This window comes from Culex pipiens, chromosome 1 (assembly GCF_016801865.2).
Source record: "Culex pipiens pallens isolate TS chromosome 1, TS_CPP_V2, whole genome shotgun sequence".
NCBI classification, from domain to species: domain Eukaryota; kingdom Metazoa; phylum Arthropoda; class Insecta; order Diptera; family Culicidae; genus Culex; species Culex pipiens.
The window spans coordinates 45,117,003-45,133,324 of NC_068937.1; the positions used below are offsets into that span (position 1 = coordinate 45,117,003).

The 16,322-nt window shown below is 40.8% G+C and overlaps 1 protein-coding gene and 1 pseudogene across 1 annotated transcript; one reads left to right on the plus strand and one right to left on the minus strand.

The window, feature by feature from the left end:
• Window positions 1–4,257: 4,257 nt before the first annotated feature.
• LOC120426058 (uncharacterized) lies at window positions 4,258–4,736 on the minus strand (annotated as a pseudogene).
• A 3,083-nt stretch (window positions 4,737–7,819) lies between these two features.
• Window positions 7,820–12,312, plus strand: LOC120426060 (uncharacterized protein K02A2.6-like). Its single transcript, XM_052706170.1, has one exon. The coding sequence runs from the start codon at window positions 7,897–7,899 to the stop codon at window positions 12,226–12,228; it is 4,332 nt and encodes a 1,443-aa protein (XP_052562130.1). The 5' UTR covers window positions 7,820–7,896; the 3' UTR covers window positions 12,229–12,312.
• The last annotated feature ends 4,010 nt before the right edge of the window (window positions 12,313–16,322 follow it).

Below are 16,322 nucleotides of genomic sequence, written 5' to 3' on the forward strand. Positions count from 1 at the left end.
AAATACTAAAATACTAAAATACTAAAATACTAAAATACTAAAATACTAAAATACTAAAATACTAAAATACTAAAATACTAAAATACTAAAATACTAAAATACTAAAATACTAAAATACTAAAATGCTAAAATACTAAAATACTAAAATACTAAAATACTAAAATACTAAAATACTAAAATACTAAAATACTAAAATACTAAAATACTAAAAAACTAAAATACTAAAATACTAAAATACTGAAATACTAAAATACTAAAATACTAAAATACTAAAATACTAAAATACTAAAATACAAAAATACAAAAATACTAAAATACTACAATACTAAAATACTAAAATACTAAAATACTAAAATACTAAAATACTAAAATACTAAAATACTAAAATACTAAAATACTAAAATACTAAAATACTAAAATACTAAAATACTAAAATACTAAAATACTAAAATACTAAAATACTAAAATACTAAAATACTAAAATACTAAAATACTAAAATACTAAAATACTAAAATACTGAAATACTAAAATACTAAAATACTAAAATACTAAAATACTAAAATACTAAAATACTAAAATACTAAAATACTAAAATACTAAAATACTAAAATACTAAAATACTAAAATACTAAAATACTAAAATACTAAAATACTAAAATACTAAAATACTAAAATACTAAAATACTAAAATACTAAAATACTAAAATACTAAAATACTAAAATACTAAAATACTAAAATACTAAAATACTAAAATACTAAAATACTAAAATACTAAAATACTAAAATACTAAAATACTAAAATACTAAAATACTAAAATACTAAAATACTAAAATACTAAAATACTAAAATACTAAAATACTAAAATACTAAAATACTAAAATACTAAAATACTGAAATACTAAAATACTAGAATACTAGAATACTAAAATACTAAAATATTGAAATACTAAAATACTAAAATTCTGAAACTCTAAAATACTAAAATACCAAAATACTAAGATACAAAAAATCATTTGGTTTAAATTAATCAAATTTGTAGAATGAAACTTCACAGACCATTTTAAAATGAGACGAGATCTCTTTAACTAAAATGCTTCAATAAACCACGTGGTCTCCTCATTCTCTCTCCTGGGAAATGACAATCCATCCAGAGATCTGTTTAACGGAGGACGGGGTCTTCCCTCCCGAGGCCGGTTGGCATGCAAAACCGGAAATAATTGGATGATGAGGAAACGCGAGCCATAATAAATTCAATTGATTTCTTATGCATGCAATAACGACGACGACGACGACGACTAAGAAAATGTTAAGGAAAACGTTGGGAAAATGGATGGCTTAAGAGCAGGTGATGGTGGAACGGAACCAGGTTTTCCCCGGATGTTATTGTGTTGTATTGTATTGTGTAGGATGATGGGTCACCGGGGAAATATCAGATTTGTTTTCAATTAGGCAAATAGAAAGCAGCCTTTGAAGAAGTTGAGAGCAACAAGAACGCTCAGCTCGCTCACTCGAGTGGATTTGCATTTTCTTTATGGAAATATCGAGCAGGGACGGGAAGCATCGGGAAATTCCGGGAAATAAAGAGAAAATAAAAAAGTAGCACTCGGGTTGAATAGAGGGATTGATTGCGCTGGAATTGGTTGGTGGCGCTGCTTAAATCGGAAGTGCTTAATTGTATTTGATTAGAATACTAAATTGGGACTTTGCAGTGAAAGTTCAGTACCGTAATCTGGGACGGATCGTGTTTTGCACAATATTTTTAATAGGGACCTATACTGCCGTTCTACGCATAATTGTCCCGTGGGTTCCTATTCGCCCTATGTGTCCCTAATCGCCCCAGTTAGCAGTTTATCACCCTTATTTGTGATCCTCTTGCTATACAACAGGTAAACAAGACATAATGCTTAGTAAAACTAATGATGCCATGTAAGAAAATACTTGGTGGGACAATTATGCGTAGAAGTTTAACGATGGGACAAACAGACTTGGTGTTGTTTTTAATGAGTTTCCGAACAAAGTACCAGATTTTATGTGTTGTTCTTAAAGTACACATCAGACTAAACTTTAAAATGTCATAAAGTCAAAATCGTCCAAAACTGACATGGGACAATTATGCGTAGAACGGCAGTATATATATATAAGTTATGGAAATTGCTTTCCGCATAATTGGGTACTAAAGCCCTATGTCAATTTTTATGTACAACCAGAGCCGTACCTTGAGTCCACGGCGCCCTTGGCGAAGCATCAATTTGGCGCCCCACCCAAATTTACAAGCATTTAGATAAATTGATGTTATTTTTCAATTATTGCTTCAATGAATTTTGATTGTATGATTTCAATAGGGCCCTAAAGCCCTATGTAAAACTGTGAAAAACACGACTAAAAACAATTTTTGATCACTTTTTTTTCATTTTAATGCAGCATTTTACGATGGATCAACTATGATCCCCTTGGAAAATTTTGTCAAGGTCCAATTCTGTAAAGAAGGACCGCGAAGTTAATTTTTAGAAATTGAATTAAAAATCCATTGTAAATCCTTTGCGGTCGTACAAAGGTTCATTGTGCTCAGGAAACTAAGCTTTATCGTTGTGAACAATAATATCCCAAATTTAGGCTTAATTTTAGGACCCAATTGGAGACCTACATGTGGTTTAATGATTAAAATTAGAAACACAGTTTTGTATGATTTATTTTTCAAATTAATATGAGATAAGTTGAATTGAAAATTTATTGTAAGAATTAAGTTGGCTGAATATTTTCTCAGATTTCATAAAATCGATAATGATACACGGAGAAAAAAGAGTTCCCAAAATCGTGAACAAACGTTCATGAAAATGGGAACCTCGAACAAAGTGTTCAAATCCCATGGTACGATTTTGAAAAACGTAGCAGGATTTTGTTTGCTTTTAATTTATTTTCCAGATAAATGCACACAATTGAATACTCAATCCTGATGAGTTTTGCTAAAATTTGTTTGCTAGTTTGATATATTCAAAGCCTGCATAATTTGATCTTATCTAGTATTGACCTGATTGTATAAGCAAAGAGCTTTCCCGGATTCGTACAATGTAAAGCTGGTTTTGCATTGGATTACATTTCGGTGTAAATAGTTATATGAAAAAGCTCCTTCTTCAAAATTAAAAAAATATATAACAATATTGAGTTTGATTTTTCAACATGCAGCGGAAGAACCAAATTTCGTCAAAATGAATTAAAAATCATTCAAAATCCATCGCAATTCACGATGAAACTAATTTTAATGGTAATAATCATAGCATTATATTTGGTAAAAATACGAAGATAAGAAATATTTATTCATTTTTATTGATTCGCCCATACGATACACGGAAATATTTTTTATGATTTATTCTTTTAGATTATGTTTTGCATTTATTTTTTTTAAATGGTATTTTTTGAATTATTTTTAATTCATAAAATAAATTCCATGTTCTAGAAAATTATTAATTTTTTGAATATTTTTTAAATCTTGATAAAATATTATTTGTTTGTTTTTAACTGAAAATTATTTTCCAGAAAATAAAAGTTTGAATAGTTTCTAATTATCAATGCTTTTTAGACAATTTAAAAAGTAAATGTGTAAAAATGTGTAAAAAAAAAACACTTGAACAGCCTAAAATATCTCGCAAAAAATTCTGAGTGTGTACACACAAAGAAAAAATACTCTGAATTTAAAAAGATCGTTCGTTGGATTAAAAGTTCGCGTTGGTGAATATTCGTAGAAAGTTCAAACTTTTCAATTTAAAAGTTGGAAAGTTTTTGATACTACCATGCATTTATGGAACAAAATCGTTGTATCGGTAAAAGTGTTTTACTTTTAATTGGTAAAGAAACCTTTCATAGCAAGAATAAACAACATTTAATACTACAGTGTTAATTTCAGAAAAATGTGCTTGATTCTAGGCTTAACGGTGCACATCAACCAGAGCTTTTGCACCCAGATTTTTGTAACAGACATTTTAGTATCTTCAAAACTACGGGTACTATCGAAATATTTTTTTATTCATCCCCTAAAGCACGGTCCACAAAGTAATTTACAACAAAGTTTGATTAATTTTACATTCCCAATATTGCAGGATTGGGTCCGTAAGTTTGACTATTTTGGTATAAGAAGACAACAACTTCCTTCGTTGCTGTGCACCCTTAATTTTATATTTATTTTTAAAAGTTTTAAACAGTATGATAAATAAGACATTTTGTTATTGTATTTAACGCTTCTGGCCAAAATCCGAGTCCAAGCTGTACCGATTCTTAGGGTACGCCACCGGTCACTTCCGAAGACACCAAGCTGGACGGTTCCAGATGGACGTTTCGACGCGCGACAGCAAAGTAGAGAACAGGATTGTCACGTTGCCGGCCTTCATCAGGACAGGTTTGGAGAAGTTGGCTGTAGATTCGGCAAGGGTGATCGACGTTTCCTGGCTGGAAAGTGAAGTGCCTGAACGGTTAGTTCCCGATTCTGGAAGCGCATCCGGAAGATTGGGTTGATGAGGCCCTCGGAATGGAATTCGATTTCGAGCACTTCATCCTCCTTCGAGAATGACACAGATTTTTTCGGCACGCTGTCCAGGGTTCGGAAGAAGATAAACCGGATGTTTATCTTCTTCAACGCAATCTCGTTGTTCACGCAACTCTTCGGCAGCGCCATCTCCTCGATGATTTCGTTACAGTCCTCGCAGGAATTGACCTTGAATCACCAATCCCGGGCCACCACCACCGAATACAACCGATGCGAATCCACATTCCTACCTCCCATCCTAAAACAAAACAAACAAAATCAATCACAAACCCCACAAAACACCCAAGCTTTCTTCTTACCCATTCCGGTCGTGGAACAGCTGCAGTTCCTGCAGGAAGCTCGCCTTGTCCTTTTTGAGCACTTCACCTCGTCCCGCACCCGCACCACCCTCCTTCGAAGGCGTTCCACTGCTGCTGTTTGACTCACGAAGGTTTCCGCGTCCGATTCCTGGCTGCTGCCACCGTCGGCTTTGCTTTGCGTCCTAGAATCACCAGCACCACCGGACCCACCAAAGTGTTTGTTTACATTTGGAACTTAGTCGTACACGGTTACACGAGAACGTCAAAATGAAAGAAACTCTACAGTCGTATTAAAAGTTAAGACTTTTAAATCAGTTGGTAAGGAGATTTTCAAAAACTTTACCAGTAAAAGTTTTCATGTTTTAAACAAGAAAAAAACTTTCCCTCAAGCAAATTTTAGCAACTTTTCAAATCAAAAATAAATTACTTTTGTCATTACGGTATTATTTTTTTGTGTGTAGCAACGTTTCATAACCGGTTAAGCTAAAATTAAAAAAGTGATGTTCAGAGCAGCTTGTGTGCTCTGAATTTTTTTCATGAAAAAATAATGTTGGTTTTATTGGTGAAAATTTACAGCAGTTTTTCTATTTCAAAAATCTAGTATTTCAAAAAAGGCTACGAAAATTTCACTGCATGAATATGCTTATAAAAGGGAAATGGTGCTGAAAATACTTCAAAGCCCATTTTTTCTAATCTCGAGAATGTCAAAATTTCAAAAGAAAAGTATATGTTTTATTATTGAAATAACTCCTATTACAAAGAAGCTTCAAATATGACCATATTTTTTCAGAATTTTACGGATTTTGATTCACAGCCAAATTAACGTGAAAATAACATATAGTTGGACATTTTTTAGTCTGGAAGGTATGGCTTAAACTTCATTGTATAACGGTCCAAACTTTAATGCTGTATTTATTTTGAAAAGCTCTTCTAGAACTCCTTGAACTTTCTGCAACTTGTGCGGGGCGCTTGTTTACAAAATAAATTTAGCATTGGATATAAATTTTCAAGAACACTTCGGTAGAAATATTCATACAATAGATTTTGCCGCCTCTAAATTATTATTTTTTAATGTTAAACCAAATTATCTAGTTATTTGTAGTTAAACTTTATATTTTGGCGCCCTTTCAGTTTTAAATACCTATTGAGGATGCTATGACTGACATTAAAAAATAGTACAATCACCGATTTCGGCGCCCCCCAAGGGCTGACGCCCTTGGCGGTCGCCAACTGCGCCAACCCCTAGGTACGGCGCTGTGTACAACGGTAAAAAACGCGATTAAAAACCATTTCTGGTCACTTTTTTTCATTTTAATGCAAATTTTTTTTGTCAAGACAACATTTTTTCGTTGGATCAACTATGGTCCCCTTGGAACGAGCTGTCAAGTAGGATCTTTTCTGTCAAGAAGGACCGCGAGGTTAATTTTTCAAAATTGATTTAAAAATCCATTTTAAACTCTTTGTGGTCGTACAAAGGGTCATTGTACTCAGAAAAATAAGCTTTATCGCTGTAAACAATAATATCAGCAATCTAAGCTTCATTTTAGGACCCAATTGATCGACGCCACCAACATCGTCAGCACAGCCGACAACAGAAACCCAAACTGCGAACAAAGCAAAACTTCGTTTACCTCGCCGCGATTAAAGCAAGTAGCTCGATTAATGCTCAGTAAGCAACCTCAGTACCTCGTGTGTGAGGCTCTGGGGGACTTTTCGATCACAATAAAATCAGAACGTTTTGGACCGTCAAACTCAACACTTTGGAGTAATTAATTAAAAGAAACCACCCTTTCATTATGGACGTTTTATAACTTATATATATATATATAGGCCTATAGGCTCTCTAATTTTTAACAGCCTGGAAAAAAACATAAGGGAGCGTTATTTTATTACGTAGCGCAGTTGGGGGGAAGGGGGGGGGGGGGGTCAAAGGCCGTGTTACAATTTTTATTTAAATTTTTATGAAAATTTTGTTACGAGGGAGAGAGAGGGGGTCCAAAAATCAAATTTTTCGCGTTACGTAATAAAAGAACGCTCCCAAAGTGCTCAGTTCGGGCCAGGGGGATGCTAACGGCAGCCATCTTGGGTGACTGAGATTGATAACGCGCGCAAACTGCGCACAGGGAAAACAAAAATATTTCTTTTTTTATAATTTAATTTTTGTTATAAGAATTACTGTAGTAAAAGTCAAATTACACAGTAGTTAAGTTAAATGTTTCATGTGATAAAAGTACAACTTTAAATGAGGTCATCGGCCCGATGTGTGCTTAATAATCCCAACTTAAGTAGTTTATTTTGCAAATAAATTGATAAAAATCACCTCACAAACATTCACTAACTTTTAAACGTACATTGCGGTAAAATTTTACATAAAAACAATAATTACTTTATTTCCATTTTATGCTTGCAGTTTTTGTACTTTTTTTTACAGTGCGCAGTTGCTTTGTTTTGGTTCCGTAACGAACAGCTGTTCTTTTGTGCTGGAGCCGAAGTTGACATTTCCCTTTTGTTCTGGTGCCGAAGTTGACAGCTTGTGTTGGCTACGGGCGAGCTGCCTTTAGTGAGATATAGATGTCGCCCCCCTGGTTCGGGCTCAAATGTTTTTTGGGGGTTCCCTGGCCAAAATAATGAGACGCGCATTTTTTTTGTTTGCTCATTAGGGTGACCTACGCCGAGTTAGGGGGTCCAAAAAATTGCCATTTTCGTCGATTTTCGCAAAAACCACTTTGCTCAAAAAAATCCAAACCCCGCGTCAATTCAACCGATTTTAGTTGGCTCGGACGCAAATAAAATGTGATTAGTTGGCCTTTTGAGGAAAAATAGTTTGAAACCCGAAAATTCTGCTTAACATTTGTGTAGCAGGCCTTGACCTGCACAGCTGATGCAAGTCAGTTCAATCCCGACTAGCAAACCAGTCGGAGGCAAATAAACAGTTTTTCCGCTACAACCAAAACTGTATTTTCTGTTGCATAGCAACGTATTTAACAATTGGCGACGAGGAGAAAAAATTTTCTCGAAAAAGTTCTCGAAGCTACCAACCCTCAAGAAGTCATCAAGATGACCGATCCGGACTTGAAGAACGCGATTTTGCGGCTGACGGACATATTGGCCAAGCAGCAGGAGACCCTCGAACGGTTGCAGAACCCGGGTCATCCGGCTGGCGGCGCAGAACGGATCGTCGAGTCGCTGGCAAGCGGAATTCAAGAGTTCCAGTACGATCCGGATGCCGGAGTCTTCTTCGATGGCTGGTACGGGAGGTACGAGGACGTTTTCACCAAGGACGGCAAGGACCTCGACGACCCCGCTCGAGTGAGGTTGCTTCTACGGAAGCTCAGCACGCCCGTCCACGAAAAGTACACCAACACGGTTCTTCCCAACCATCCCCGGGATTTCACGCTGGCGCAGACCGTCGCGAAGCTCAAGAAGCTCTTCGGCCGGCAGAAATCCGTTTTCCACGCCCGTTACCAGTGCTTGCAGTACGCCAAGAACGACGCGGATGACTTCACGACCTATGCTGCCACGGTGAACAAACACTGTGAAGCGTTCCAGCTCTCCAAGCTTTCCTCCGACCAGTTCAAAGCGCTCCGGTTCGTCTGTGGACTCCAATCGCCACGGGACGCGGACATACGAGCCCGACTGATCTCCAAGCTTGAAGCCGACGAAACCGCAGCTGTCGAAGCAGCCGCAGCAGGCGCTGCCGCCGGCGACGCTGGCGCAGCAGGCGTTGCTGCCCGAAGCAGGGTGACCCTGGAGAACCTCGTGGAAGAGTGCCACCGTGTGGCCAACCTGAAGCAGGACACGCTGATGGTGGAGAACAAGGATGCACGCAACGTCAACATTGTGTCTCGCAACCAGAAGAAGCCTGCCTCGCAGGGGAAACCAAAAACCCCGAAAACGCCCTGTTGGAAGTGCGGGGACAACCACTACGTTCGAGAGTGTCCGTTCGCTTCGCACACCTGTTCCAGATGCAAGCAACAAGGACACAAAGAGGGCTATTGCTCCAGCAACAAGCCCACCACCTCGAAGCAGACGAAGCCCAAGGAGAACGTGAGGTCGAAAGGTATCTTCACGGTCTGCAACATCGGAAGCAAGCGGAAGTTCGTTCCGGTCGAGCTCAACGGCACAGCAGTCAAGCTCCAGCACGACTCGGCGTCCGACATTACCATCATTTCGCAAGAAACATGGACCAGCATCGGACAGCCAGCCGCTCGACCCACCGACGAATCTGCTGTCACGGCTTCCGGAAGCAGCCTCAACCTTCTCGCCGAGTTCCTGACCGAGATCACCATCGGAGGCGTCACCAAGCGTGGACGCATCTTCATCTCGGACAGCGCCGAACTCAACGTCCTTGGCATCGAGACGATGGATCTTTTCGATCTGTGGTCTATTCCGATCAACAACTTGGTCAACGCCGTGCACCAACGCCCCGACCAAGTCATCGAGCAACTCAAGCAGCAGTTTCCGGAGGTGTTCCGAAGCACGCTGGGTAGATGCACCAAAGCGCAGGTGAAGCTGTACCTCAAGCCCGACGCACGTCCAACCTACTGCCCGAAGCGACCAGTGGCGTACGCCGCTCTTCCGAAGGTGGACGCAGAACTGCAGCGGCTCCAGGACAACGGTATCATCTCGCCAGTTCAATTCTCGGACTGGGCAGCTCCGATAGTCGTCGTGCGCAAGGCGGACAACGTCTCCGTCAGGATTTGCGGTGACTATTCGACGGGGCTGAACAACGCGCTGGAATCTGACCGTCACCCGCTGCCTCACCCCGACGACCTCTTCGCGGAACTGGCTGGCGCACACTTCTTCACACATCTCGATTTGTCTGACGCCTACCTGCAGGTCGAGGTCGAAGAGGAATCGCGAAAGCTGCTCACCGTGAACACACATCGTGGCCTCTTCCAGTACAACCGACTGCCGCCTGGAGTCAAGCCGGCGCCTGGAGCCTTCCAGCGCATCACCAACAGCATGGTTGCCGGCATTCCTGGAGTCAAGACGTACCTGGACGACATCCTCATCGCTGGCCGCACCAGAGAGGATCACGATCGCAGTCTTCGCGCTGTTCTCGAGCGCGTGCGTGAGTATGGCTTTCACTTACGCATCGAAAAGTGCCGTTTCGCCCTGCCACAGATCAAGTTCCTCGGACACATCGTGGACAAAGATGGCATTCGGCCCGATCCATCCAAGACGGAGGCCATCGCCCAGATGCAGCCGCCGAAGGATGTCCAGCAGCTGAGGTCCTACCTCGGCGCAATCAACTACTACGGACGGTTCGTGAAGCAGATGAAGCAGCTCCGGGCTCCCCTGGACAACCTGCTCAAGAAGGACGCACCCTGGCGCTGGTCCGCAGAATGCCAGAAATCGTTTGAGCAGTTCAAGGCCATCCTGCTTTCCGATCTGCTGCTCACCCACTATGACCCGTCCAAGGAGATCGTTGTCGCAGCAGATGCATCGAAGTACGGCCTCGGCGCCGTCATCATGCACCGATTCCCGTCCGGTGAGGTGAAGGCCATCGCGCACGCCTCTCGCTCACTGACGCCGGCGGAGATGAACTACGGACAAGTGGAGAAGGAAGCCCTGGCCCTGGTTTTCGCTGTCACGCGATTCCACAAGATGCTGTACGGACGCCACTTCCTCCTGCAAACCGATCATCAACCGCTGCTCAAGGTATTCGGCTCGAAGAAAGGCATTCCTGTCTACACGGCGAATCGTCTTCAACGCTGGGCCTTGACGTTCCTGCTGTACGACTTCGACATCCAGCACGTTTCGACGACGGCTTTCGGCTACGCTGATTTTCTCTCCCGGCTGATGTCATCCCAAAGCCGGCCAGATGAGGATTACGTGATTGCCGCCGTCTACGTCGAATCCGAAGCCAGAGCCATCCTCGACGACTCAATCAGCAACCTTCCAGTCACTCACAAGATGATCGTGGCTGAGACGCGAAAGGATCCAGTTCTCCAGCAAGTGGTGAGTTTCCTCAACGAAGGTTGGCCAGCGAGCGCCAAGCTGATTGCTGACCCTGACGTCAGAAAGTTCTTCGCTCGGCGCGATGGACTCCAAGTCGTCGACGACTGTGTGATGTTCGGCGATCGGATCGTCGTGCCCCTCAAGTTCCGCAAACGGATCATTCGCCAACTGCATCGCGGACACCCAGGGATGGACCGCATGAAGTCTCTGGCCCGCAGCTACGTTTACTGGCCGAACGTAGACGACGATGTGGTGCAGTTTGTTCGCCAGTGCAAACCGTGCGCTGCTGCAGCGAAATCCCCGACGAAGGCGACCCTCGAGTCGTGGCCTCTCCCGGACAGGCCGTGGCAACGTGTCCACATCGACTACGCTGGACCAGTCGATGGTTACTACTACTTCGTCATCGTGGATGCCTACTCCAAGTGGCCCGAGATCTTCCGCACTCGTGCCATAACCGCAACTGCAACCCTGGACATGCTTCGTGAGACCTGTTCCCGTTACGGCAACCCGGACGTCCTGGTCTCAGACAACGGAACGCAGTTCACCAGCGGGCAGTTCGAGGAGTTTTGCCGTGCAAATGGTGTCACCCACCTCCGCACTGCGCCCTACCACCCGCAGTCAAACGGCCAAGCGGAGCGATTCGTTGACTCACTCAAACGTGGCCTCAAGAAGTTGAGTGAGGGGGAAGGCTCGCCCACACTGGAGCACTTGCAAACGTTCTTGTCGGTGTACCGTTCCACGCCCAACCGGAACACACCGAACATGACGTCTCCAGCTGAAGCATTCCTTGGACGACCCGTGCGCACCACACTGGACCTGCTGAAGAAGCCTGTTCCTGCCACGCCGGTCACCGTCAACCACAAGCAGAACGAGCAGTTCAACCGTCGGCATGGAGCCGTCAAGCGCGAGTTCAAGGACGATGACCTGGTCTACGCCGAGTACCACCAGCGCAACACCAAGTCCTGGATTCCTGGCCGTGTCGTCGAACGGAAAGGATCCGTCAACTACATCGTGCAGCTGGACCTGGAAGGAAGACAGAGGATCGTGAGTTCGCACGTCAACCAGTTACGCCCTCGCTACGATGCTGAAGTTCCTGACCAAGTCCAACAACGTCTACCGTGGGAGATCCTGATCGAAGAAGCTCGACCGATGCTGCTAGCCGACCAGGAAGAACCTGAAGCTCCCATCGAGATTGACATTCCTGTTCCGGACAGTCCCGCACCACCGGCCCTGCCTGGAACCGAAGATCCACTGGAAGGTGGATCTGGCACAAACGACTTTGTGCTGCCTGAAGAAGATGCCGTACCCGCCGACAAGCCCATAACGCCGCCGAAGCCGCCGACACCGATACTTCCTGTTGGTCCACGACGTCCCATTCGACCATCCAGAATTCCACGGTGGCTGAATTTGTACGACATCTCTTAAGGGGGAGATGTAGCAGGCCTTGACCTGCACAGCTGATGCAAGTCAGTTCAATCCCGACTAGCAAACCAGTCGGAGGCAAATAAACAGTTTTTCCGCTACAACTAAACTGTCTTTTAGTAGCCTAGCAACGTATTTAACAATTTGAAAAGGTCGTATGAAACTTTAAAATGCCGTTTTAACGGTGTCTGGACCAAAGAACTTTTGTCTGGAAATATTTTTATCGGATTCCTCTTACAATTTTAGGTAATATACTCAAAAATAAGAGGAGCTCATCAACAGGATTCCGAGGTATGATTTTTTAGAAATAAAAGTGGGATTTTCGGCGCGCAGAAGCGGGAAAACTTGAAAATGGCAAAAAGCGTTGAAAATTCGACTTTTTTCACTAAAAATGCAATAACTTCAAAATATCAGCGATGACCTATGGGTCACTCCAGGTCAGCTGGGTACAATTTTGGACTCGACCTTCACCGATTTGGAGCAAACTTGGAGGGAACGTTCATCTATTAATAGAGCAATTCTCTCAGATTTCAGTCATTCGATTTTTTTGTATTTTTTAATCCGACTGAAATTTTTGTGGTGCCTTCGGTATGCCCAAAGAAGCCATTTTGCATCATTAGTTTGTCCATATCAGAGTCTCGGCCCGAAACTTCAAACACGAACAAAAGCAGCTAACCGAAGATTGGCAATGACGTTTTGGAATTTTGACAGTTTAGAACGCATGAATTACCCCATTATCGGTTTCCCGCATGGGCAAGGTTGAAAGAAAATCACTTCTAGCGAATACGATTGCCTGAAGAAAGGCCCTCTGAGTTTTCTTTGATCTCATTTTTCCTGACTGCCACTTGATCGCTGGGTGTGGCAGAGACGATTAAAAATTTTAATGATTGGGTTAAGTCGCCAACTTGCTGCGATCAAAATGCAATCTTCCCCCTTTACCACCAGCAGTCATGGGTTGTTACAATCAGTGATTGTACACTTGACGAATGACATCTAGTCGTGGCAATTTGAGAATCAAGACTATTCTCAGCAGTCTTATTCGTTAGGTGTTAAAGACAGCGATTAATCGCTAATTTGATCATTGTCGTCGGATTTTCAACACTGCGCATGGGTGATGTGGAAATCGTTGCATATGGCTGAAGTTGGGAATTTTGCAATTTATTTTAATTTATGCTAAATTTCAAAATTTAAACACGAATCTACAGCGAATCGATGTGAAAACTAAAGATACACTAATGGCACGATGATTTGATGTGCAATCTTGATCAGAATCGCGATAAAAGAGGTTTAAATTGAAAAATAATAAAAAAACAAATTCTGGTCTAGAATTTAACGAAATTTTGTCTGTTTTGTAAGACTTAATAATATTGCACAATGGTTACATTTTTTTTTACAAAAAGGTAAATTGTTCGGTTCATCCACAAACAATCTCATGTTTGTAAACAAACGACGCCATATTGCCAATGTTGTTCGGTAGCTCATATCAGGCCATCGCCGGGGCCCTGGTCCATATAGTTTTCCATACAAATTTGGCAGCTGTCCATACAAAAATGATATGTGAAAATTCAAAAATCTGTATCTTTTGAAGGAATTCTTTGATCGATTTTGTGTCTTCGGCAAAGTTGTAGGTATGGATGACAGCTAACGCTAGACAGTAATAAGTGTACTTACCCTAGTTACCTTACGCACCTATAAAACACACACAAATTACATGCAAACACACAACATACCTACCAACTTGTGAACCCAACACCAAACATGTAAATACCTACACACAAAACAACACAAATTGTACAGACATACACCAACCCCAAGATCTGTCATCTCGGCGCAGCATAACAGAAGTAAACACAAAGCATATTTAATAATTATGAATAAAACTTAAGTCTAATACGAACCATCGCGGAGTTCAGTTCGCGTCACAGTAAAAGCGGCAATTTTACTTAAACCAAGTCCGAAATACTAAGTCGCGGGTGTGATTAGTGGGAGAGAACAGGGGAGTTAGTGTGAAGGAAGGAGGCATGCAAGGAGCGGAATAAAGGAAAAGGAGTAAGGAAGTTCATGCAAGAAGAAGGTTCTGGGAAGTGAAGTTTGGGGACACAGGCCGTCGGTGATCCGGGACGGCCGAAACATGTGCCCAGTGCGTGGACAGAAACATTTGTGAAATTTTCCGATCTTTTCAACAAAAAAATTAAACCTTGACTAACACTTTAAAAGGGCGTAATATTGAATGTTAGTCTTGATTTAAAATTTTTGAAAATATTTTTTTAAAAGATCGCAAAATTTCACAAATGTTTCATATTTTAACATTGAAAATCGGACCATTAGTTGCCGGGATATCGACATTAGAAAATGGTGGTTGGTGGGTGAGGACTATTTAGAAAAATAGGTAGGGGACATATACCCATTTTAATCAGTCTAAGCCGCTCGACCAATTCTTGTCACTTTTGCTGATTTCTGCTATTAAATCAATATTTTTAGATACATCAACAATGGAGAGTTGCTTGCTCACTTTTATTTGAGCTATTTGTTACTTTGGAACTGCCAAAAACACTTTATGAAAGCTGTAATTCATGATCAAAGTGCTGATAGGCCGATAATAGAAGTAGGCTGAGAAATGGTATATTTCCCCTACATACACGTAAAAAACAATTTTTAATCAACTTTTTTTTTCACAAAAATTAAATTTTCAAAATTCGAATTTTTCTATTTTTGATTTTTTTTATATGTTTTAGGGGACAAAACCCCGCATCTTTTAAGCCATTCAGAAGTATTATGATTTAAAAAAAAGTGATTTTCGTAAAAAATAAACCTTGTACATACTAAAAAAAAATTGACCACATTTTTTAAGTAAAATGTAAATTTGCAATCGAAAAGTATTTTAGAATTGTATTGATTAATTGCACTGTTTTCAAAATAAAGCATTTCAAAGTTTAATTTTGTCCGATAAATTCCGGCTTTTTGACCTTTTAAAAGTGTCCATGATTGTCCATTCCTGAAAATATTTTTTTCAAAAGGTTCATAAAATCAACTACAATTTCGTCTAAGAAACATTGAAGATTGGACCTCTTCATTTAGTTGAGTCAAGACTAACATTTCAAAAGGGCCAATCATCCAATATTTCGCCCTTTTGAAATATTAGTCTTGATTTTTTATAATTTTGTTTTCAAAAAGACCGGAAATTTCACGAATGTTTTATTTTTAACATTGAAAATCGGACCATTAGTTGCTGAGATATCGACATTAGAAAATGGAGGGTTGTTTGGGTAAGACTTAGAAAACTTAAAATTTCCAGTTTCTTTTTCTTTAAGCCGCTTTATCCCAGCAACCAGAGGTCCAATCATCAATGTTTATAAGCAAATTTAATAATTTTATAGCAAATTCTCTGAACTTTTCGAAAAAAAAAATATTTTCAGGAATGGACAATCATGGACATAGACGATCATGAACTTAAAAAAAATTATAAAAAACCGGAATTTTTCGGAAAAAAAATAACTTTGAATGGCTATATTTTGAAATTGGTGCACTTAATCAAAAATTGTGTAAAATACTTTTGGATTGCAAATTCGATTTTACATTTAAAAAAAGACTTGTATGGGTGAACCAATGACACAAAATAGCTTCCTTGGTGATAGGGAAGGCCCGCTCAAAGTTTGAGCCAAATCAAAAAATACAAAAAATAAAAATGGCCGACTTCGTAGAGAATTGCTCATGTTTATAAGGTGCCGATCAATTGTTAGGCAGGATACCTTTTAACTACCTTCTTCTAGAACGCATCGAATATTTTTGCACGATTTAAAAAAAATTATCGGTTGCTGTTAGAAAAGACATTGCAAAGTCAGTAAATATTCAGACTGTAGGCCCAGTTCATCCAACTAAAAGGCAAATGCCAATAAATATCTTAAACACCAACAATTTACCAAACGCCCTCAAATGTTCATCCTAGCTCGATCCTACACGCCATCCGAACGAACGGTAAACATGTTGTTCGATCCGTACACACTACACCGCGTATTCCCACGTGCAGACGTTCGAAGAAAATCCACCCGCACGAGATTCGCGCTTCAAAACGACGACGCCCTCACCTGGTTCAATAT

Excerpts from the sequence above, each read along its gene's own strand:
- LOC120426060 (XM_052706170.1), top strand. The coding sequence starts at position 7,897 with ATGACCGATCCGGACTTGAAGAACGCGATTTTGCGGCTGACGGACATA.